Source organism: Pterocles gutturalis, unplaced genomic scaffold (assembly GCF_000699245.1).
Source record: "Pterocles gutturalis isolate BGI_N339 unplaced genomic scaffold, ASM69924v1 scaffold16107, whole genome shotgun sequence".
Taxonomy (NCBI): Eukaryota; Metazoa; Chordata; class Aves; order Pterocliformes; family Pteroclidae; genus Pterocles; species Pterocles gutturalis.
In genome coordinates, this window is record NW_010108238.1 from 37,729 (window position 1) to 62,958 (window position 25,230).

Below are 25,230 nucleotides of genomic sequence, written 5' to 3' on the forward strand. Positions count from 1 at the left end.
CAATCGATGAATGAAATTAAAGTAAGAAAATAAACCAGACTGAGGGTAATCTTGAAGTGAAAAAAAAAAAAGCAAAAAAAAAATTAATTGGAACAAAATTGATTTGGAGGAATGTTTAATGGACATTTTTAATTCATTTTGAAAATAAAGTGGTAATATGTTTCCTTCCACTGTTCTGACACAGGCTGTCTGCAGGTCAGTCATTATGTCAAATATCTGATTCTTCTTTACAGCTGAAAGTTTCAGCTTTAATTGCCTATTCAGAGCCTGGGCTATCCAGCAAAGTGCAGTGTGGAATAACTGACATTTCAGACCGTGGCTTACCATTCTCCTCTGACTATCGTCATAGTCACAGTTGGGATTCCTTTGGTCTTCCCCATACTCTTCAGCCCCCAAAGATTTCTTTTTCTTTCGCTTATTTCTTCTTTCCTTGGCATTTTTGGATGCTAACGGTGACATTTCCAATGAACTAAGCGACACTGAATCCACTCCTTTAGCAGCTAGTGCCTAAAAGAGAAGATGGTAGAAGGTGTAAAATTTATTATTTAAGGATCTCACTGAGAACTAATAATTAATCTGTTCAGCAATTATTTTTTTTATTTTAAGTTTTAAAGTTTTATAGGAGATAAATTAAAAATTTCAGGTGGTCATTAATCATAAAACTATCTCACATGGCTGGAACTGGTCTTAATCTGTTTCTAACCTCTACATTTAGCCATAGGGAAAAAAAAAACCAACAAGACAGACAGGTTCCTAGTACAAATGCACTCATTCAGGTCTGCCACCCAGATCCTACCACGGAACATTAGGAACGGCTGTATGAAACAATGTGATTTATGTAGAGCTCACACACAAGATCCTTCCACATTTCATGAGAGGAACACCCTGTGTGTATATGTGCAGGTGTACAGTGTGCACACATCTCTGGAGTCAGCAAAAAAAAATAAATCTCAGACTGGGGAACCTCAGGTTAAGCCTCTCCTGGACTTCAGCCCCTTGAACTGGGAGGGAGGGCAGCCCAGCCAGCTGCCGGGATTTTTCTTGTGCTATCACAGAAGGATGTTAGGAACAGCAGGCAATTCAGCTGGCAGGTTTTTTGTGAACACTTATACCCAAGCTGCAGCACAGGCAGCTATGATCAGAGATGCAAGGAGAAAACTGGGCTTGACCGGAGATAAGGTGGACTTTGCTTTGCCACGTGCTCCGGTGCTGCGCTGGCTATCAGTGGGATCGCTGCAGGAGCTGGCTGATAGCAGACCAGCTGCTGGAAACCCAGCAGAAGCCAAATGCGAAAGCCTGAGCGCACAAAACCACAGCCTTAGAAGTAAATGAGCAGCCAGGAGGAAGGATCGATGGGGGTAGGGAGAAGCTCCAGCCCACACCAGCGTGCTGGGTCCCCATCCTTGGTGCAGGCAGGAGGAGCAAGGGGACTCTGAGCACAAAGCACGAGGTCAGGTTCGGAGCCAGTATCTCAGCAGTAGTCACATCAGTGGCCTGGAGACAAGCCCATTTGCAGAGCCCCCAGCCAAAATACATGAAGCGAGTGAGCTACAAAAAAATAATTTAAAAAAAAACCTCTCCAGGTTGCCAAGAACAAGGAGAGAGGGATGAATCTTCAGTGCTATTGTCTGTAAGCCACTAGAATCAAACGGGCAATCAGCTCTCCGCAGCAAAACACTCCCTTCCTCCCACAGGCATCAGACCAAGGAAAGTGAAGGCACTTAACAGTCGTGTAAAGAATCAATCATGTATTTCAAGGAGTAGCTCTATCAAGCTGAGAGCACAACAAAACTTAATTCCTGGGGGAAATATCTTTCATGAGCAAGCTGCTCAGAGCAGAGAGGAGGAGGGCGCAGACACCCGTCTAGGCTGTTCTTTTATTTTTTTTTTCTTTTTGAGTCAATTGATTTAATTGCTATGCTGAAGTGCTTTCTCTTCATAAAGATCCAGCAAGTCTTTTGGTGTTAAGTTCAGGTTTAAGAATGTGTTAGACCAATTGTGTAAGTTGACTAAGTCCCCAAGAAGGCTTATCAGTTATGTTTGTGCTCTCTTTATACTGCACAATGTAAAAGCTGGACTAAAGACTTTTGGGTTTCTTTTCCAATTGCCATCATATTTTATTAATCTAGAAAATACTGTAAGTTGTTCTACTAGGCATGCTGTACATTTTCTGCAAAATAAACTAATTTTCAGTTTTTTAGCATTTTTTTACCTATTGCTTGGGTTGAAATGCTTCTGCCCTATGTACTTTTTTCAGTTGTTGAAAAAGGATTTGGATGGAATTGTTTCTCAGGGCATGGAGGATGTCCCCATGTCCTGTCTATCTACTCTTTCTGGTTGGGTTCCTGTGGCTGGACTGTGCCCTGACCCCCAGGCACTGCAAGCCATGACCCACTGTGGTAGCTCCCAGGGGCAGGAGAGGAGAGCAGGACTGGGTATGTCTGTCAAGGATGGGTGGTGGCTGAAGGATGGGTGAAAAGCTTAGCTCACATGAGCCCTGACATGGGGATTATGCAGGAGATAAGATTTGAGGCAAGAACTTAGCACTACAGTGAGAAAGTTGAAACCAGGATCTTGATAAGGGTTTGGAGAGCAAGACAAACTGAGTAGCTCTGACTGGGTTGAGACACCTGGGGAAGACATCTGAAAGCTACATCAAGCAGTCACCCAATTCCCTTTCCTGAGTCTCTTCTTCCAGATGTCTAGTTTGAAATGCTGGGGGTTGATTTGCTCCACTAGTGAACATGATGGACCCCAATCACTCTACTCCTAAATTTCCTTTCCATCAGATTAGGGTAATTCTCCAGGAGCACTGCAAATACAAATGTGTATTTCTGAAGCACACAGAGTCTGGGCAGTGACAAGAGGCACTGAAAAACCTCTGAGGATGTTAGTCATTTTGTCTTTGAAGCAGGCTTTGAATGTCTGAGTCGGGAAGTCTGCCTGAGCTGGCCTAAGGCTACAGAACAAATGAAGAGAAAGCGAAGAGCTGCTCTTGAGTCATGCGATGTCCACCCTTTGTACTGAGCAGGGCACACGAAAAATGAGACATGGTTGGCTGAAGAAAAGACTATGCTATAAAGCATACAGACAAATGGGAACAATTTAGGCTTTCATGAGCAACCTTCAGTTTGACATGTTCTGACTTTCAGGGCTTAATGTTCCTTTTTTGTGTACATAGAGGCTTAACTGAAATCAAAGCCTACAAAAGGAAATTCTTAAATATCTTTAATTATAGCTGGGGCTACGAAAGTTGACTGTTATTAGGAAGAGCTCAGCTGGAGTAAAAACACATGAAAATTTGTTTTATACAAATAAATAGGTACAAGTTGGAGCTCGGTTTGCTCCCTTAGGTTATGGCAGAAAATTTCTCTGTTCAGAGTGCCTGTACATGGGCTAAATTGCATTTACCTATTACTTAAACTATCAAAGAGGATCTTTAAAAGGACTTAAACGATGTGTAAGCCTCTACTAGCACTTTGTCAAGGGTGAATTACATTTTCTATTTTCTTTCCAAGGATTTAAATGTGCTTTGGATTAGGCCCTGAAGCTGTATGTAACCAAAAGAAAATTATGTATATTAGTTTATATTGTATATCAAGGATTTATTTCTCTCAACTAGAGTGCTATGCATTATTTCAGACTAATTTTCTTATTGTCTTCTTGTTCACAGCACCTAAAATGTTCTCTTCAGCTGTTTAATAAAGGCTTTCTACCCCACACAAACCACAGGCAAATTAAACTAGTGCTATTAGGGCTACATGGATACATCCACTGTTTGACCTCCCTGTTTTGTTTAATCTTACAACACAACACTAAATCCATATCCTTTGCATAATTTGCAAAGCTCAACCTCAAGATCTGCCTATTGTCTTGCTCAGGTATGAAGTCCCACATGCTTCAAACAGGTTATCCTATATCTTTATTGTCGGACAGTTGGATGTTCACAGCAGTCTGAGTGAGACAATGAGGAAATGAACATGAGCTGAAGTGGTGGTGGAAGAAGCTCAGCTGGGGATATGGCTGAGCTACCAGAATTCTGTGCTCAAACACAGATGCAGTCATACCATCATTAAGATATCTTATATATGCCAACCAAAATAAATTCCTCTGCTGGCATATGTGGTATAGTTAAACCAATACAGCTCTGGATACCTATACCCTAAATGGCCCCAATCCTAGCAGGAAGAGATATAATTTTTCCTTTAGAAAGAATTGTAATAACTCTGTCCAAGACAATAAACATTAAGCTGCTTTCAAGCAAACTCTTACTTCTGCTGTCACGTAAATGTAAAATAAAGAGACTGTGAATCTCAAGGTACCATCTGTTCAAGTTACCCAAGGCTAATCACGTCACATAGTTTACTGACCTCCTGCTCCTTCTTTAACATCTCCATGGCTTCCCGAAACTTTCTTTCCTTCTCCTCTGTTTCGGCAATAGTGGCTTGGTTCTGCTCTTCATACGCCATGGCCACAACAGCCAGAATCAGGTTGATCAGATAAAATGAGCCCAGAAAGATGACCAGCATAAAAAAAAGCATGTAGATCTTCCCAGCAGATCTGAGGGTCTGTGAGCACAAAAATAGACTAAATAACACTTGTTTGCAATGTTTTTAAAAGAAAAAAAAATTATATATTTTTTAAAAAAAATTAGATTTACAATATAATTGAATTCAGCCTTTGTTAACAGCCCGAACAGAATCCCTCTGATGACAAGTGACAACCACATACAAGGAAATAATCTTCTCACCAATAAATTTCTATACTTTAATTAAAAATTATGTGCCTTGCAGTAAAATTCATTTCTAAAAGAAGAATGCTTTCCTCCTTTACCAAATATGTCATCTGGTTTTCTTTGAGAATAAATAATTTTATAATCAGTTGCAGTGAAAGCTTCCCCCACATAGCTCAATCTGCTTTTGTCCAGGGCACAGAAACTTTCCAAGTGGGATTCACACAGTAACCGGCCAGATGTCCACAGTCTAGGTCCTTTACAGTTGGTGGGGAGAAAAACGACAATTTTAGGGTACAACTCATCTGAAAGTTATCTAGACATCTCTGTCAGGATAAGAAGAACCAATCCTTGGGTGCGGTTGACTGTATTGCCTTGTTCTCCACCAGATTTGTAGGTATAACTGGAGTTTAGATTAACAGGCTGAGTTTATTTTGCAGATATGTCCCATGGTCAACGACTTGATGTTAGGAACCACTGCTTGATATTATAAGGTCAAATAATGCAAGGGAGTGATGTTCACTCTTATTTGCCATGACAGCTTCAGCCTTCCAGAGCTGTACATGCAACTTTGTGCCAAGTGAGTGAATACGGTTGTTTAAAGAATCTTCAATTTCACTGTTTTACGTTTTCCTGAAATGAAATTGTATGACTGGCTGCATGTAAAGTTGAAACTCACAGTATCTTCAAATATGGCTACCTCAGTATTTTCAGAGTAGTATCTGTGAGTGCTGACTCCCTTGATTTCCTTACGAGCATGCTCTGGTTTTGCAATTTTGAGATGCAGAACTCAATCTTCAGTGGCTTCATGGGTAGGGCGTGTGATTCAGTATCAAACTGTCCTATGCAGTCCTTCAGAATTTGCGTACATTTCAGGAAATACATGTTAAAATGAGCATTTACTAGCAGACCATCTTGCACACATGACTGTAAGTTGACTGTAAATTGTCCATGATGAAAAGTTTGCAACAGGGAGCTGAAAGGTACTGGATAGTCTTGCCATCTGCTGAATTTGTGTTCATTACCATGCCTTGCAAAACCAGGTATGCCAAGTACACGGTTGCTTTTCTAGTCCTTTTTTGAGCTGGGCTCAAAAGATAAGTTCATACATCAGCCACCAAAAAAAACCCCATTACGTGGTGATGTGGTGATCTTTATTAAGTGGTGACCTTTGTTCAGATTCAGGTAAAATACCCATTCAAAGTGTCTTCCTCTCAGTACCAATTTTTCCGCTTTTTCCCAAACACTCAGCCTAATGTCTTCTGATATCATCACTTATAAGAAAATAAATTAATTGTAACAGCTGATGGCCCTTTTCAACAACACACAGAACAGTTTACTTAATAACCAGCAACTCTTTAGTGTCTTTGATTATTGGATATATGACTGTAATGAGATGATGTGTTTATTTTATATTTTTAACAGAAATAATACAATCTCTTACCTGTTGATAAAGACGTTCCCAATAATCTTGAGTCATAAGACGAAACAAAGAGAGAAAGGCCCAGCCAAAAGTATCAAAGCTTGTGTAACCATGGTCAGGATTTTCCCCGGCCTTCAGACATATATAACCCTCAGGGCACGTGCTGCAAAACACGAAAGACAATACATGAAATGCTTCACAGATGGCTTCAGCATGGAGAAACTAATTTCCAAGGGAAGGTGTTGAATGTTCTTAGTTAAGAGCACATATGCTCAAAGGTAAATTACTCCACTGAGTGAAAACAGGAATCAGGTGGATGCTAACTGCACAATACTAAAGACCTTGGCAATCTGATTTTTTTCTTTGAAAGGATAAACTGAAAAATGACAGCCGTAGCTTGAGCTGCAATGGCAAATGAGCACCTAGCATTTCAGATATTTGGAACAGACCAGAATTAGGTGCCTAAACAGGACATGAACATGATTTTTCTTGGCACTTATTCCTAATTAGGAGTCATAAACTTGGTGTCTCCTGTTATGGTTGCAGGTAAGACCATGGTGAACCTGCTGTTCTGGTTACACAGCCTGACACTGGCAGGATGGCATCAGCATGTGTCATCTGAGTATCTTCCTGGTTGTTTCCTATGCCTGACCTTGTATGCACCCCCTGCAAGGACTAAATCTTTAATCTAAGAAACCCAGCCCTTTGTTCCACTTGCCGCCGTAGTCTGGGATCATGACATTTTTTCTGCTTCTGCCAGGAAAATGTTTTCTTTGTGTGTCTTTCAGAGTCACGTATTAAATGGCATGCAGATAGCATGAATTTCACTGACTCTCATTAAACTTTGAGACTCTTTACGAGTAATTTTCTAGCCCCATATGCCAGAAGAGGAAAAAAAAAATGCTCTCTGCTTTACAGTCAGCGGTGATACTATGTAAGTACTGAATTGCATTATCAAGTGAAACACAAGGTGGAAGAGATCCCAGGTCAGTGACCCTCCTTCTCACCCAGAACAGCAAGATGACTAGTCAAAAGACCCCACACAAGTTGCTTTCCAATCGTAAGATGTGTCCCATGAGCAACTGAAGACATAGAGCAATGTGAAAAGACTTACAAAGGGATAAGAGACCAAGGATGTTGCCAGTGTCCTGGAGCACTACAGTGTTTAGGAATTTGCTAGGTGGGAACCATCTAACTATCTGGAGAAGCAGATTTCAGCAGAACTTGCAGTAATGTCAGCTCTCTCTGTTCTCCTTATGCTTCAGACAGAGATGAACCTGGTACAATCCTCTGCAAATTCTAGCTGACACAACTAAGGATGGCTGGAACAGGAGGGATTGTGTCAGAGATCTTTGTCAGAGATCAGGGACTTTGAGAGAGAGACCTACTTACAGGCAGTGTTTTGATCACAGAATAATACCGTCCATCCTGGCAGATGCTGAGCTTGATGTTCTGCCTGTCAGAGCCAGGAATCAAGGTTTTCTAAACTGCCTTCAGATGGGATGATTATTGCAATATCTAGGCATTTAAGACACTTCACCAGTCATGTAGAGTGTGTCCAAAGCATACAGGTTGTAGCTTTTTTTTCCCCAGCAATAACTCATAGGATGTTTCAACCACTGCTATTTTACACCAGAGCAGAATATTGCCACAAATCAAAATGCATACCAGTCATATAAATAATGAAAAGTCATTTTTAAAATGTCACAAAAAAAAATTACTCTTGAGAGAGTGTATGTCAGTATGAAAACCAAGGATGTTTTTTAAATATCAATTTTATATTGATATAAATCAAATCTCTACAACACAAGATAGCAACCCTATATTACATGTCAAAATGAGAATACATTTTCATAGGTTTTGAAGTTACACAAATCTATGGTGTCAGCCACAGTTCAACAACAGTTTAAGAAGCTTAATTTAATATCATTAGTTAAGCACAAATTTTTAAGTCTGCTTTGAACGCTGAGAAAAGGAGTGCTGAAGCATTGCAAAATGTATGCATATCCTTGTTTGCAGTAGTCTGCAGAGAAAAAACAAAAAATGGAAAAAGAACAGTTGATGTTTAATGAATTCAATGTAACACACAAGTGAGAATATAATAAGTGATTCTGTCACCTTAGGTAGAGCCAAGTTGATATCAATTGTGAATTTATACAACAGTAACTATATCTCACAGAAAGAAAAAGAGAGATACTTCCAATTTTTTTCCCTGCCAGCCTAGAAATAGCCTTCTAGATCTTTCCTACTTTGACTACCTATTGTTTCCTGGTAAGAGCCGCATTTCAATAAAAATTAGAGTAATAGTACTGAGTTAAAAGAGAATGAAATGCAGAAATCCCAGCTTTTTTTCCCCTAAAATATGCAGATGCACACTGAATGTCTCTTGTATATCCATGTCCTTTTTTGAGGCAGCCTTTTCACTAAATCTCCTCTCTCCTGAAGGCAGCATCTGCTGTCACTCTCTGCCATAGAGACATGAGATTTGAGCCTCTGATCTGCTGCCACAGACAGCCTACAGTGCCCGTGACATGCTGCTGACACTGTTCAAGAGCTCTGAGAAATGGATCCTCCGGGTTCCTGAGAAGGAAACCCTTTCTGCTTGCTTGCACTAATGCATCATGTCCAGACAGGACATGAAAATTTTTGTAAGAATCATTCCTTTTGCCATGGGAAAATGACTGCACTCACACACTGTGCTTGGCTGGAAACTGAGTGATCACAGAATGGTTGGGGTTGGAAAGAACCTTAAAGACCATCCAGTTCCACCCCCCTGCCATGGGCAGGGACACCTCCCACCAGCCCAGGTTGCTCAGAGCCTCATCCAGCCTGGCCTTGAACCCCTCCAGGGATGGGGCATCCACAGCTTCTCTGGGCAACCTGGGCCAGTGTCTCACTACCCCCATATCATGTCCAGAGGTGGACAGCCCTTCCTCAGCCCTCCACAAAAGACCAGTCCCAAGTGGCTCCATTAAGCTGGTCTCATCACTTATATTTTAATGTTGTTACTAATGCCTAAAACATCTGAATACAGCTGTGAGAAACTTGATGTGGATTACTTTCATGGTGAACTTAAGCCTAGATGGGGCAGTGAGTTTCATCTAGAACAAGCTGCCTGAAATCTTAGGCAAAATAGAAATGTTGCCAGTAATTTCAATATGAAAGAGAGAGTTGTCTCTTAATCTCTTCACCATTTTGAACAAGAGAGTCTGAAAGAAAGGGGGCATTAGGTGCATTGCACCTAGATGTATTACCATAGGAACCTCTCAGCACCATGAAATCAGGGGCTACAAAGTCACTCTGAAGCTCACTGTCAATGTCACTTCCCAGGGAAGCTCAGTTTTGATGCAGAAGAGCGTTAAAGTGACTCCTCAAGGCACTTCACCACAACTGCTAGGACATGGAGGTGCAACTCCTCTTGACTGTGAAAGTGAGCAATGGTACCTCTGACTAATATTTTCTGTTTATAATACAGTTAGTATTTCTTTGTGTTTCATTCCACCTTTATGTGTCTCTCAAACCTTTTCCACCCAGCAATAGAGTGCTGGTGTGAAAAGATCTGTCTGAATCCACAGTGAGTGTACACGGTTCTCTAATATTATGTTCAGGTATAAGAGCATTCAGAAGAGGTGTCTTCAGCACAAAAAGCATGAACTCCAGCTCAAAAATGCTATTAATGGTAGCTCACATCCTTTTTACGGAGACTAGACACTTGAGACAAAATATCCTACTTTTCAACTCCTTATTCTTGCTCACCCTCTTTCGCAGCCGACAGAAGTGATAACCCATGCGGTGTGGGAGTGACTTAAAAACACCGAGAGGAAAACAAAATGCTGCTTCCCAGAAAAACTCTCTACAGAAATTTAAGTGTAAGACTCTCACATGAGAATATTATTCTGCAACTGACACCATTTGCTCTGAGGATTTTTTAAAGGCATCTCAAGATTTTGCTGAAGCATCTTCAATGTATAACATGAAGCCTTCACCTTTGGATTTTTTAGCAAACTCTTTAGCTTCTTTTACCTCGGGGAAGCATTTCACAGGATTGCACTCTCCTCTGATGCACAGGGATGTGCAACAATAACAAGCTACATAAATATGACATTCTCCACGGGAGCCTTGTAGGATGCTCTTCAATTGATCACAATAAAATTAGTGTCATTGATTCGGAAAAGTTAAAAGCATCAGTCTACCTCCCTATCCATCAGGCTGTAATCACCACTGTAAGCTGGCACTGGTACAGGAAATTAAAGAACATAAGAAACGGCTTTGTTTTAAATAACACAGGTTGGGAATGCCAGAGAGTTGTATCTGAGGGGCACAATTACGAAATGTTCTGGCTAAAGAGTTTAGTCAAGGCAAGCCAAGTAACCTGCTGATCCAGACTGTAGTGGCCAACAGGGCTGTACAATAAAAGATTTGTAAAACAATGATGTGTTGGATTGTAACATTCAGACCCTGAAAACACAGGAAGGGTTGTCCACGTGTTACCATCAGTTGGCATCAAACAGCTGCTCAGGTCAGCTACGACATCTGTAAGGTGCAGGCTGCGCTTTCATTTGGTTTCGGTTGCAAAGCCACACCATGGCTGGCTACGCTGAATTGCTTATGAAAGAAGCAATAATGGGAGATGAAGTGCACACCACAGACACACCAAAAATTAAAAAAAAAAAAAATGTGGCAAGATTCCCTTAGTGTTCCTGCTTAGGTCACAACTTAAGCCCAAGAATGCAGAAACCAAGCTGGAATGTTTGTAGCTGATGTCTTTGACACATGGCTAATTCCAGAGGAATGGAAACCACCCTGGTGAGCACGGTGGGGTTTCAAAGCCTAGCAGTAAGAGCTGGAAGGAGAGACAGTGCCCACGGCCTCCAAGGCTTATTGATGTCCATGGCAGAGTCTTTCCTGACCTGCTTCTTCGTGTTAGAGTCCTCAGGCCACAAAGGAGAGGCTTAGATCTCCTTTAGGTCACAGACTTGAGTGTTTTTCTGTGCACTTTCCATGTTTTCCTCATTCTCTTGGCTTTGAGGGAGAAGACCAGCAGCCAAACAAGGAGCGCATACTATGCAGTGGTTGGGAGGGAACAGATAAATTCCCCATTAATCACCATCTAAGAGCCAACATCTGACTTCACATAAGATAGGTCTGGCTAGGAGCCCCCAGCAGCTCTCACTCCAGACATTTGAGGTGTCAGAGAGAATTTGAAGGGCATTTTTTAATGCAAGGAGTGCCAATGGTCTAAAAGGAAGTACAAGCAAAACCAACCAAACCCCACATAAAAAAAAAAAAAAAAAAAAAAAGCTCAGAATAAAGAGCAACATGGACAACAAGGTGAAACTGGAGGAGGAAAGGGAAGGAGATGGCCATGAGCAGGCTTGCTCACAGGCTCAGAACACCCACTGACCTGGATATGCCGCAGACTTGCATCCCCTCCCAAAATTCTGGACTCCCATCCTGGCCACTTGTTCAGGCAGATGGAAAACCACTGTTTCAGCCTGAGACATCAGACCCCTCCATGCATGCATGCAAGCAGCAAGAGGAAGAACTCCCACTGCTGCAAGGTGGCTTTTTTGGACTTCATGCTGCAGCAAGGTAAGCAAACTCTCATTTCTTCTCACTCAATCCAGTGGCCAGACACCATATCTTCCGTCTAACCCACCAAACAAAATGCAAGATAATAATTTGCCATCATAAACGTAATGACAGATTACTGCTTAACGAAGACCTTAGACCACAGTTAGTCTGTTTCTCTCATGTGGCTGATGAGCTTATTACAGCTTTGACTAAGAGGTAATATTACCCATCCTTAAGAATTGAGTGGATTTGGATTTAATCCCTATTGCTGCTGTTTAACCAGAGACGTGATCTTCCAAGCACACAACTGATCCCTAGGAGTGGGGATTGGTGTTGTTGCCTCTAAGCCTGTGTAATACATAAAGTTATACCCATCTTTAAGTGATATACTTGCTTTGTGGGTTTTTTTTTCATACTCAAGAGGTTTTCTCACCACGAGCAAACCATCCTCATTCTTGTGTCACTGTAACCAGCACAGATGGAAAAGTTTATGCAATTTACATCAGAATCTAGTTAAATTCATTTAAGGCATGCTGTACAGTCTGAAGGTTGGTACTAAGTTCATTAATATTGCTTACTACTCTGGGGTATAATTAGGTTATTAGCTCTGGTAGTTTAAACAACATACTTCATTCCTTCCACAATATCCTCACTTTGGTGATATTTGAAGAAGTCACGTTTGGGAACCGCATTCCCTTCCTCACTCCACCAGTCTTTCCAGCCTTTCCCACCCATCAGCCAGCTATACCCCATGAGACTGAATCTGGGGAGTGTTACAAACACACCAGTCCCACTAAGCACATGTCAAAGCTCCCCAGAAGCTCATTCCCTGTGATGGATCCATTCATACAGCAAGTTAAACACATGCTGCCAGACCATGACCTGCCTGACAAACTTTCCTAATCCAGAGATCACCTGCAACAGGTTGTTTCTCCTGACCTTGCACAATCCTGTCACTTCCCAGGAGTACATATATGCAACTGAGACACCTGAGCACCATCTTTACCCCAACCCAACCAGAGACTGCACCTCTGAAATGCAAACCCCCCAAGCCAAGGGGTGTCTTCTCACCCTGCTTGTCCAGCATCCAACACAACATGGCCTGAATCTGGAGCCACCTTAAATAATAATGATGATGATGATATAAGTTCAGGCAACTCAGAGCTGCAGTGGTCCTAATCACCAACAGCAGAATAAAAGAACAAACTGGTTGCACTAGTGTGGTGGGTTAGTTTAACCCACGACAACTACTCTCTGCTGCAGTTCCCCAATTTCCAGCGCCACTGGGGTTGTGTTACTGGGCACATTTCCTTGTAGTCAGGGGACTAACAGCTGTGGGAGAGCGTGTTGTTTGCCATCTTCTTCTGGTGGACACACACATCATTCCAGGCTCTCTGCCTGCCAAGGGCTGGGCAAGAGCTGCAGCGCTGGGATGCACAAGGAAAAGTATTGTCGGTGGAAGCATCTGATTGCAGCGCTGCTCCTCAGTACGGCACATGTTTCTTCTCTGCCCTTGAGGGGTGTAACAAACCTTTGCAAGGGATTTTAAATCACAGTGTGGAGGATGCATAAAGGTAAAGCTATGCTACTATAGGTCAGAGAGATCAAAATGCTGCATCACTGTACATGACAGTATGGTGGAGTGGAGAACCTACCATAAAAATGTGTCTTTTGGTACTCACGGTGACTATGAAAACAGGCATCTGATGCAATATTTTATATGTTGGAATTAATTACCTCGTAAAATGCCACAACACAAAAGGAAATAAAGTTTTTCTCTCACGATACTTTGGAAGCAGTTAGGACTCACTCAAAAACTTTGAGGAGCACTACACCACATGGACATCCCTTCACCTCTTATATACAATAAGCTCAGTGACAGCAGAGTTTACCAAACCCTATAGAATCTTGCCCCACGCTATAAGTCATATTAATATACCCTGTTAAGAAAAATCAAGGTCATAGCGAGGATAAAGGTAGCTAAAGTTTCTATAGCAACAGTTACTAGGATGCAGTTGCCAAAGGTGCTTTCTTGTTGCATCTTGAAGTAGCTTTACTGGCTGCTTTTCCTTCCTGTTCGTTAGTCTTTTTGGTAATATCAGTACAGACACGATGCAAATGTGCTTTCATTGTCAGCATCATTTCGTAGACTATTCCTGCCCATGAGCTGAATATACAGGATATTTTATGTGAAAGGGGAAAAAAAAAAAAAAAAAAAAAAGCAGTCTGACCTTGAGATCCAAAGGGGACCCAATTGACTTAAAACATGCACACTTTTCTGAAAAGCCAGCTGCTATTGTAGTTGCAAGTGAAAAGTGAAAAGAACAAAGTTTCTCTCTTTTTTCCGCTTGCTTACTTTGTACATTGATAGCACCTTGTCTGTTTCTCTTTCTCCTAATGGACAAGTTTCCTTGCTATTTCTATTGCTCTTCCAAACCTTCTGGTGGAAGAGGAAGAAAAAAACAGCAGTCTAAGCACAGCAGAAAAATGTTCCTGGGAAATTACAACAGGATAAAAGTGGAAATGCTTTAAAACTGAAATTATCTTCCTTTTTCACGGACGGATAATTCCAGGCTGCTGCAGCCCCCATAAGTCTTTACTCTGTGAGGAAGCATGGGACAAGGATCAAGTTGTACTTCACTGGACCTTCCTCAGGGCCAAAAACAAGGTATTGAAAATTGGATAAGCTACTACACCGGGAATTAAATTGAAAAGCGAATGTATGGAATTTGTAATCCCTTTGAAAATCAGACGATCTATCTGAGATTTTTCCATTTGTTTTAACGAAATCAAATACAAGAAGCTGAAATTGCAAAGAGAAACAACATGGACAGATCCCAGTGTGGCCATATGCAAAAGAACAACCAAATCTAACCCTGAAACACGTCTAGAAACATGAATAACTCTGCAAATACACTACTTTTTTTTGTAGTTGTTATTGAAAGAGCCTTGCTGTTAGCACTGCTTCCAGTGTCTGACCAATCTGTGACACACATCTCAGAGCAGAGGATTTTTCCATTAACGCAGTGCTCTGAATGTGCCTGTTGTGAAACACTGAGCATGCGTCACTCGCGTTTACTTTGAGCCAAAGAACATCTTTGATCACAATCATTTGATTTTCTCTCTACTCCAAACATTACTTCTTGTTTCCATTGGACCCTTTGTTCCTTGTAAATACAAAGCAAATTCTTGCAGTACATCAAGGGGAAAAATGCAGTTGGACAAACAAAATGAAAAACAACACAAAAGTTCTATTTGATTAAACGAAGAAAAATCAGATTTCAGGCATTGTGAAGAAAGTTTCTGAGGCATCACATGAGAAACCCCACAGACAAGTTACTCCTTGTGCAACTGAAAAAAATGCCATCTCTCCAGTATTCCTACCACATCTCTACAATGTGATTTTTAAAGTAGCTCCTTCAGGTTGCTTTCACATACCTGAAAACATAAACAAATGTTTTTTCTTCCAACTACCAGGTAAAGTACTAGAGACATGTTTGCTGCTGCTGAGTGACATGCTTCTATTCAAATCCCTTCTGAATTAGAATCAATATTAGCTTGATCCATTGCCTCCTGCTTTATTGGCAGTTCAGGTGCTTGTTCAGAAAACAGTCCCTCCCAGTAATGTAATAAAGCCCCCACCTTGGAGATAATTAGGTTGTCTGAGATATAGCATCCACTGATGATCACTTCCCCGCTGATTTTGGCCTGCTGCTCCAGCTCAGGTTGCAGTCTCCATCACTGCACAGTCTTACATCAGACCATCTGAGTCTCATCACCTAATAATTGCCATACTGGATTTATTTAGATTTCTTTTTTTTTTTTACTCTTCTATAATAACAGCAACCAGCCAAACCTCAGAGTGTCATTAACATGCTTTTAAAAACGCACTAAAATGGCTTTGTCAATTCCCCTGAGATTTAATATCCCAGCCACAACACAGATATCCCTCACTCTAACAACCAATCTCTCCAGGAGTGCACACATGACACCGCCCTTCCCCGCATCTCCTTTGGGTCCTCAGTGTACCACAGCGGCTCATAAATTCAAGCTCCAAATTGGGAGCAGAAGCACATTCCAAAAATGCTGTGAACGTTCAGACACCACCTTTCCAACTGTCTTTCCCTCCCTGCCTTTCTGATGCCTTGATGGGTTCCCAATGTAAACATCCTCCCTTGTCATTAATTTCCTTACTAATAGACGGGGGAAACCACAATCTGATGCATCCACTCTTAACTCACTTCCCCTGATCCTGTGGTGCAACCTGTCCCAAAAGGTCCCAGGCATTCAGATTTTTTGCTTAACTGCTGAATGCACTTGCTCTTGGCTTTGACCATTGAAGGATAAGAGTAAAGAAATCCCACTGTGTTAGAGACGACAGCCTGTAAATGATGGTCTCTCAATCCTAACAAGTGGGAATACATGACTCTGCAAGTCCCCTGAGGCCTCAGGATCATCTTCCTAATTATCTTCATGTCTTTAAACAATGGGATGACTGGCAGGAACTCTGCAAAGTGTAGCAGATGAGACACTACTTGCTAGTCCTGAGCCAAAAAACAGTGCAAGCAGGAGCATCTATTTCCAGTTTCTAAGCATTTAAAGCCAAACCTTACCCCGTGGTATTAAATACTTAATTAAAACAGCAAGACATTGAAGAAGAAAGAATGGATGCACAAAGGGAAAGTGGTTTTCCCTCAATGACACAAACACTGATAGTTTTTATGTATTTATCAAAACAAGCACTAGGACTTTAAGCGTGGGGGTGGCATTTTCTTCTTCTTATACACAAGAGGTGGAAGTTGTCTCCTGGCTGTTTCAGGCTGTCACTCTCTCACGGGTACAGCACCTCCCTTGGAGGATTTCTCCAGTCATTTGGAGATGTCTTTGCTGACACATTGGAATTTATTGCCTTACTAGGGAAGGAAATAAGAGTGATTTTGCTAATATGCCTTGCTAGAATCCAACCCTTAAATCCATACAAGCTGTTAATATATAGATGCTCCATGGATATTGGATTGGTATTTAACCTCCCACCATTTGGGCTATTCCAAAGCAGTAGTTCCTAAACTATGCCTCACAAGCTACCTATAATCCAGTCAACCCTTTTGACATTGCTCATGACCTTAGCAGGCAAGCACCACCACAGTTCAGGTCATCAGGGTGAACTACGTATAGTATTTCACGGTGTGCAAAATATTGTTGCTGTGCAAAACATTTCTTCCTCAATATTACTGCTTATTGGCAAGCAAAAGCTGAAGTCCACCAGCATAGGTAGATTGCCAAATCCTGGGATCCCCGGGAAACATCCCAATAGTCTTGGAGTCCAGCCTGAGCCTGGATAAATGCAATGTATTACAATCAACAAAGCACTTAATTAATGAATGCTGACACTGTACCTTCCTTGGAACAAACAAAGAGGAAAGCGTGGCCCTCTGCCCAAGGAGCTTACAGTCTAAATTAGACTGGCAATACAGGTCAGACACACAAGACATGCAGAGGAAAGGCTGACACTTCACCTTTCCCTGTGCTTTATGTAAATACAGATATACACCGCGGCATCAGAAAGTAAAATGTCTCTCTCTAGGAACCCATGGCTTTTCTCGCTCTCCTGTCCACAAGTTTAGATTTTATCTTCCTTCCTCTTCCTGCTGTCTCCCTGTGCACACATGCCTCTTTTCACATAGAGTTCTTCCTAATTTAAACCCTAATTTTTTTTTTCAATCTTCCAGAGTTAGTTCGACAGCCACAAAACCTCTCCCTCCAAGAGATCATCAAGATCATCCCACTCCTCACCCCACCTGGTCTTCCAGAGTTAGTTCGACAGCCTCAAAACCTCTCCCTCCAAGAGATCGTCAAGATCATCCCACTCCTCACCCCACCTGACCTAGGTCATCCACCTCCCTGGTGGATCTCACTTATTGAGATCAAAACTCATCCATCCCACCATTCTATGATCTTCTCTTCCTTTTCCACCAACTCCTAACAGCCTACAATCTTCACACGGTCTATAATCTCCTCTGCCCGCACAAGATCCCATCCTTCTCCATCCTATCTGACCGCTTCAATTTCCATCAAGATCATGAGAACCTGTCAAATAAAATCATGCACTCAGACAATGCACTTAGACCCCGAGGACTGGATGCAGGAAGAACTGCTAGCATCTACAGATGGTAGGGGTGACACGAATAAAGTCCTTTATGTAGAGTCAGTTAGTACACCACAGGAATTATTCTGGATCTCTCCACGGTCTATACTACAAGAAAATGAAACATGCATAGACATAAACCTATCATGTACAAATCAAGATCACAACTCAAAACTGAGTACCTTCCCACCTCCAAAGTGTGTTATTTTGGGGACTAGCATTTGCTGATTTATTTATCTTCCTTTGTCAAAAGCCAAGAATTCATCGTCAGTCCAAATCTCTCCAGCTTTTCTGTTTCCATTCCTCTTTCATTTCCTTTAAACTACTCTCCACTCAACAAAAGTGCTACTTAGTTTTCACTATTTTTTTACAGAGAAATTTAAACATATTGAAAAAAGAGCTGTAATAAGACCCCTAAAGATTTTAGACCTGAATAAGTGACACACACAAACTTCTCCTCCCTGCAGTTCAGAAAATTGTATTGCTATGCACAACATTGTCATTATCCTCTCTCCTGTTATGACTGACACAAGGAAGTTGAAATATCTACTTCATGCTGGTGGGAAGTGGACAGAACTGAGGGAAAATACAGAAAAAAAAAACCAACACAACAAAAACAAACCAGAAGTGAAGATATTTTTAAAGCACTTACCCAGCATCAGTGCTATTGCCGCACAGTAACACGTCTTCTGTACCATTTTTTATGAAATAGTTCACTGAAACAGAAATAGAGAAATAGCTTTTTAACAAGTACATTCTGGGAATAATAACATTCACAAATATTATCCACCAACCAACATATTCAATTGGGACAGTAACTGAGAGATGAATGGCATGCCTTTGCTTTGTTTTGCTAATTTTAATTTTCATAAATTGTAAAAACAATATTTTTCAAAGCTCTTTATGCACTTACTACTTGTATTCCAAATCTGACCAGTTGAATAATACAGCAGCAGGGCTGTGGGCAGTGTTTGCAGGGAACATCACCTAGCCACGTCCCTGGCTGTTCAAACCGAGAACACTGTTACTGAGTTCAGTACAGCACTATGCAGTGGAACCAAACCATAAGCTTGTCCATAACTTTTAGACTCTATACTGGTGAGATACATATTAATTGAAGTTTGTGATAAAAATTCCTGACTCGTAGGTTAAAAATGCAACCAGTTGTAAGTCAAAATACAATAATACTAACAAAGTAGCCCGCTCCCCCAGTCTGGTGGATTCTGCTCAGCATAGAAAACACACAGTATAAGCAAAAGATAAAAAATCACCCTGTTAGAGATGAAACAAACAAGGAAGTATTCATAAAGACAAATATTTATCAACAGTCATCTGTAATGGCAATGGAGAGAGAGACAGACACTTCTTGAGGGAGACTCAGAGGAGCGAGCTAAATTTAAGTGCTGTGGATCATTCCCTGGTTGACTCTCAATGAGGCTTAAGGAAATTAGCATCCCCAGGCTAATGAGAACCTCTGTGTACACACTCCCTCTTCTATCCCCAGCCAAGAAAGTCTAACACTCACAGAAACAGAACTGGAGGCCAACTTCTCAAAAGGACAAGAAAAAGCAGCTTTCCAGAGAGCATCTGAAGAAAAGGAGATGTTCTAAGGAGCATCTCTATAACCAGAATGGTGGCATGGAAGAACAGATAAAAGCATTGATCTAAATACATAATAAGTGTAAAACAGAGGACAGCAGATGACTGAAGGAGGGTAGATACAGCGGTGTGCTTTGCTGCAGCAGAGAGGACATGATTCCCTGTTGACATAAGACGTGATGATGCCAGCCTTATGTAGCATATGTTTGTGAGCAGAGGGGCCTCTGCAGATGATGCTCAGAAAAGGTTCTTCATTCTAAGCTAACCCACTGTTGTGAAATGTTTTAAAAAACAAGAGTGACAGCTTATCCAGGCAGGCTATGCAAAGAATGCTCAGTGGCTCAAGCCACCGAACAGATGTGTTGTGGCTTTCTCAGTAAGCTGCGAGCAGTGGAAATGCCCTGCCCTGCTGCATGCCAAGAAGGAATTACTGCCCATGAGCTTGTGGTTACGAGGGCATGTGATGGTGATCACAAATTATCAGAGCATATATCCTGCTCAGATTGTATGCTTTTCCACTTTGTCTTACATGTGTGCTTCCTACAGAAACATCTTGACTGACAGCAACACCCAGGTATCAGAACCACAGAATCACAGAATGGTTTGGGTTGGAAGGGACCATAAAGATCGGCTTGTTCCAACCCCCCTGCCATGGGCAGGGACACCTTCCACGAGACCAGGTTGTTCAAAGCCTCATCTGTGATCAATCACCATGGAAGGGGAAGTATGCTATGTCTTCCATCTCCTTTCATCCTCCAGTTCTGCTGGTGAAAGACTTCTGCTTTTCTCAGGACAGACGGTATCTTATTTGGGATACAGAGAGTTAGTGACACAAACCCATGGGACTCTGGGATACAGAGGAAATATGGCACAACCACGAGATAACAACTCAGAGGTTCTACACATTGTTAAGAAATAGTATCACTACAGGGGTACCCAGCACTTCACAAAAAATACATCACTCTGGGAATTGCAACTTTTCCTACTGCAAATGTTAAGACCAGGAGGACCATAGATCTGTTACTGTGTATTGACCACTTTATTTGAGGGATGACTGAAGCTCTGGAGCACACTGCTGGTTGAAGACCAAACCAACACTTCCTGGTCAACCAAATCAGAAGACAAGAACTGTCAGAGCACAGAAGTAAGGAGGAAAAAGAGACTCTGTGTGCAAACAAGAAATTCAAAATCTCCAGAACAGACAAAATTCTGACAGCTGTGATGACTTAAACATTTACATTTCTAAAACAAGCAATAGGATAAGTGCCAAAAAGTGCTATGAAACGCATGCTGAGGAACTAGTGCGTGGATGCTGCAGGGAGGGGGTATCTTCACCGCAGAATCTGCAACTGTGCAGCAGAGTGTCACAGCTACCATGCCAAACCTCAGCCTGAGAAAGAGCTGAACTGCTGATTTCCTACTGATAAATGAAGGGAGGATTAGAGTATTACACCCAAGGAGACAAATCACTGTATTATCAAAAATGTGCACAACAATCAATTTGTAGTTCAAAGCAAGCTGGTTTAGATTTTGATCAAGCATGCTGGGCAATCAGAGGTCTTTAAGAAGCAAGAAGCTGTCACTCTTGCTTTTAAGAACAAACTGTCTTGGTATGATATTAACCCGTGGCCTCAGCTTTCCATCAGTTAGCTCTAATATGAACAAAGAACATAGAACTAATTTTCATGTGCAGTAGGATTTTCTCCCTGAATCAAACTGCTCAACGTGATCAACACCACCTGAAAACACAATGACTTTTTCATTGTATTGGAAGATTCCAACTAGTTTTTGTTTGTTTTGTCAGCTTTTTCACTGAAAAATTTCTGCATGTCAGGGGGGAACAAAATAACAAATTTGGAAAACAAACCTGAAAACCTCCATAGTAGATTTTTTTTCAATGGTTAAAGTAAAATCAAGCCAAAACAATGGCATTTGTACATATGCTTGTGTGTACATACTCTTTATGCAACATCATTCTTTCCAAAGGAAATTCTTTTTTTCTACCATGTTTACTAAAACATTGATGTCACAGTTAGGGCGTATACAACACCTTTTTAGGAACTTTTCTATTGTAAGTTCCAGAGTAAGATAACTACTTGATCATATTAAAATAATTTTTTTATAAAAAAGGTCAGAATAACACCAGACTGATATCAGTTTCTGGTTGGTCACACATTATTTACTCCATTGTTGCCAAATAAACTCATCTATTTTTCAATAATACAAAACATTTCCTATCAGTACTTAGCAGTCAAAAATTCAACAGAAATATGTTTTCTAATAACCAGATGCTATCTTCTCCAAAACATATACATGCTTGTGCCCAAGACTTATAAATACAAACGAAGACCCTGTATCTCCAATGCTCCTGACATAGTTTTGTGCTAGGTTGATTCCGTTGCCACTAAATAGGTGTACGATGATCCATATGTTGGTGTTGTCTTCTCAGGGCTTGTGTTTTAGAGGTGCAAAGTTCAGTAAAATAAAGTTGTAAAGTAACTGCTCACAAACGGCTTGTTACCCTCTTACAGAGCTTTGTCTGCCTGTAAAGGACAGCAAGATGATGGCAACTGCTTCAGCCAAAGTGGTTCAGGCACCAGGAACAGTAAAGATTTGGCCCAAACCCACTCCTCTGGCTCTCTACAGGGTTATACGAAGCTCACACTACCATAAACTCACTGCAACTAGTACTTGTGCCAGTTAGATGGAAAATAGTAGAGGTTTACCTCCATCTGCTAGGGACCACATCTTCCTTGGCATTGACATTAACACATCTGTAGCATCAAAAAAAGTAAACACTCCTCTAATGAACTCCTTTAAGTGTTTTGAGGAAAGGGTTAACAACAAATATTACTCAGTACAGTTGTTACACACTACATTATTATTTGGCAGGAACTACTGATGGTTGTCTTTAGATGTGGCATGGGGCCCACACAGCAAAACTCCGTGACTGTAGAGTAATATCTGCTCTTCCCAATCACCAGCAAAAACACCTTAAACTAAACACAGCCCAGGAAATAGTGTTTGCTAATCCAGCTCTCAGTTACATTTACAGCAACCCGGAGTAATTCAATATCTCCAGCATCCTCAGAGCTCCTGGCTTCCCATGGACACTGAGAAGCTTGGCAGCAGCCCTAACCATCAGTTGTCTCTGAAAGCTTAAGTTTGCAACAGCATTGGGAAGATGAAAATATATCACCACACGTTTTCTTCCTGTAACACTGTGAGTTGCTGTGTCTCATGCAAGTTCATGCTCTGCCTCCTCCACTGCTCAAAGCACATGGCATTGACCCTAGTTTTGAAGTTGCTGTATGCAAGTAGTGAGGAAATACACCAGATCCTCTAGATTATTCTTGCAGTCTCTTCCTTCCAAAGTCAATTCCTCAAGCTTCTCATCATTTCTGCTGGTTTATTCTACATTTTTTCCAATTTATCAGTATCTTTCAGGTATCTGCATTGCTCCCTTCCACATCAGGCAATTCTAACAGAGCAAACATCCACGATGGCTCCACTTGTCAAATTAAAAAAAAAAAAAAAAAAAAAAAAAAAAAAAAAAGCAAACTTCCTCAAAAAATAATTTATTCTAATTAAAATTATGTTCCAGTGTATAATTTCCACACCTACGTCACACCACTGAGCAGGAAGCCAGTAGGGTACATAGAGCTGAAGGGTAGAAGCTCTCCTCATTTCTATGCAAAGGAAAGAAAAAGTTTCCAGTTCAGAAAAATGGAAAAGGTTAAAGTCAGCTTAGAAAACATGGTTTCTGAATTCAGCTTCTGTTCCTCCTTTGAAGACCCAACTGAAAAAATAGTTTGACTCTCTTAAAACAAATTAATTCCAATTTGAAAAAAACTTATGTGGCATCACACTTGCACAAACAGCAGCATTCAAGTATCATTAGTCACTGCCCAGAGAAGAGTCCTCTGGCTGACTTTCTAACAAAAACTTCTGAGAGGTGTCTGTTATCTCAGACTATTTATTGCAGCCACACGGGTGCTCGCTGGTTGGAGGTTTTCTCCCTGCGCTATGGCTGGCACAAAACACTGACAGCCACCAAACATCCCCATTCCAAATTTAAAATGCAATTCAGAAAGCCCCATCACCTTACCGTTGCAATACGTGACACAGAAACAAAATAGATAACACCCCCTCCTTGCCCTTTCGCCCACTGGCACAAACACACTGTACCTCCCGGTAGTACATAATAATTAAAATGAATCCTTGCTGCACTTGCTCTGTGCACACCGTGTCACATACGGTGGAGTCTCTAATAAATGAAATTGAGTTTGAAGATGAAAAACATGCCTCACAAAAGCGATGGAACAGCCTGTATTAAGGGTATTATTAGGGAAGAATGCTTGGGAATAAATGGCACTTCCACTTAGTTCTTCCCCACTAAAAGGGGTTGCAAATAATCATAATAATCAGTTACTCTCCTGTTGCTCACCCCATGACAGGGGATTTGGCTCTCCTCTGCTGTCCCCTGGCATTTGCTGCTGCCAGCCCTTCTGCTGGGTTTCACAGGCTTTCGGGTGCTCTCCTCTCCCTTCTTGCTTCCCCAACTTCCCTCTCTCTTCCCCTGAGAGCTCACTTCTCGCCCAGCTCTCTCCTGCCACCTCACCCCGTAACTGTCTGGGAGGACATTTCCAAAACTTCAGTTAAAAAAGGAACAGAAGGAGTTAATTGTGAGGTTAGTTGGGTGGGTAGAGGGGGCAGAGATCAAGAAGACCACCGTTTTCGAGAATCTTATATACAGCATTGGCTCACATGTGACTTTAGGGTAATTCTGGGCATCAGCTATCCTGCAGGGGATATGGAGGCGCTGGGAGAAGGTCACAGAAAACCATACAACAAGGTGCTGGGAGGAAAGTAGTCTCCTTAAGTTTGAGTGTCTCTAGTAAGCTCCCATCAGTGCTTCCCCCCATGCTCAAGACAAGCAAAAAAGCAATTTCCCAGTCAGGGCTCAGCAGTCACCATAGCACAGAAAACATGTCCAATTTTGATAGTAGAGCTTTTTCCTTCTTTGAGAGAAAGCCACTAGCTTTCTGCTAGATGGCTCCTGTATGCTAGGAAGAGGCTCTGAAAGCCTCAAAGATCCACAGTACCTGGTTTGTGCTGCCTGTGTGGTCCACGGGAAGGAAAAGCACATAGGAGGGAAGGAAAACCACATTGGAACTGTGGACCAGAGGGGAGTGGAGAACTTAGATGCTGTCAAATTGACTTGGGGACCATGCCAAGTCCATGAGCATCCCGAGGAAGATGAGGCAGGAGACAATGACTAACAATAAATACATGTGTTGGCTTTTAAACATCTTCAGTCTGTGTCTGAGCAGTCACGCAGAGCCACGTTCTTAGGGCTGTAGGCTGCATAGCACGTAACTAAAAGCGTATTTACTACCACTTGTTTAGACATACGCTTTACATGAATAGGCAGCAAAGTGCTGAAGTGTGCTCTCTGGAAGTTTTGTAGAGGTTTGGTGTTTTGCGGAGGTTTTCTTTATGTGTTTCACACAAAAGAATTAAAATCAAAAGCTGTTACAATGGTCGAATGCAATTGTGATTACAGACAGATGCCAGAAAAATAGAAGAAAATACTCCTGCTTGTACTGTGATAAAGAAAACAAATGAATTGGATCAAAAACTGACTAAGAGACAGAAGACAAAGGTTAAGATGAGAAGTCAATGTGCAGTACCTCTGAAGGCTAACAGAGGGCTTTAACTGCACCACTTTATTACATTTATAAGTACAAGGGAAAG

General features: G+C 41.5%; 1 protein-coding gene across 1 annotated transcript in view; it reads right to left on the reverse strand.

The window, feature by feature from the left end:
- The window catches only part of SCN5A (sodium channel, voltage-gated, type V, alpha subunit), a gene marked incomplete at its 3' end in the record, with an annotated part of 80,980 nt that overhangs the window by 21,984 nt on the left and 33,766 nt on the right, over positions 1-25,230 (reverse strand). The window contains exons 7-10 of the mRNA XM_010072568.1: positions 18,527-18,590; positions 6,177-6,318; positions 4,371-4,568; positions 325-507 (exon numbers count right to left, since the gene is read on the reverse strand). Coding sequence (XP_010070870.1) covers positions 325-507; positions 4,371-4,568; positions 6,177-6,318; positions 18,527-18,590 — 587 coding nt within the window. The remainder of the gene's footprint in view (positions 1-324; positions 508-4,370; positions 4,569-6,176; positions 6,319-18,526; positions 18,591-25,230) is intronic.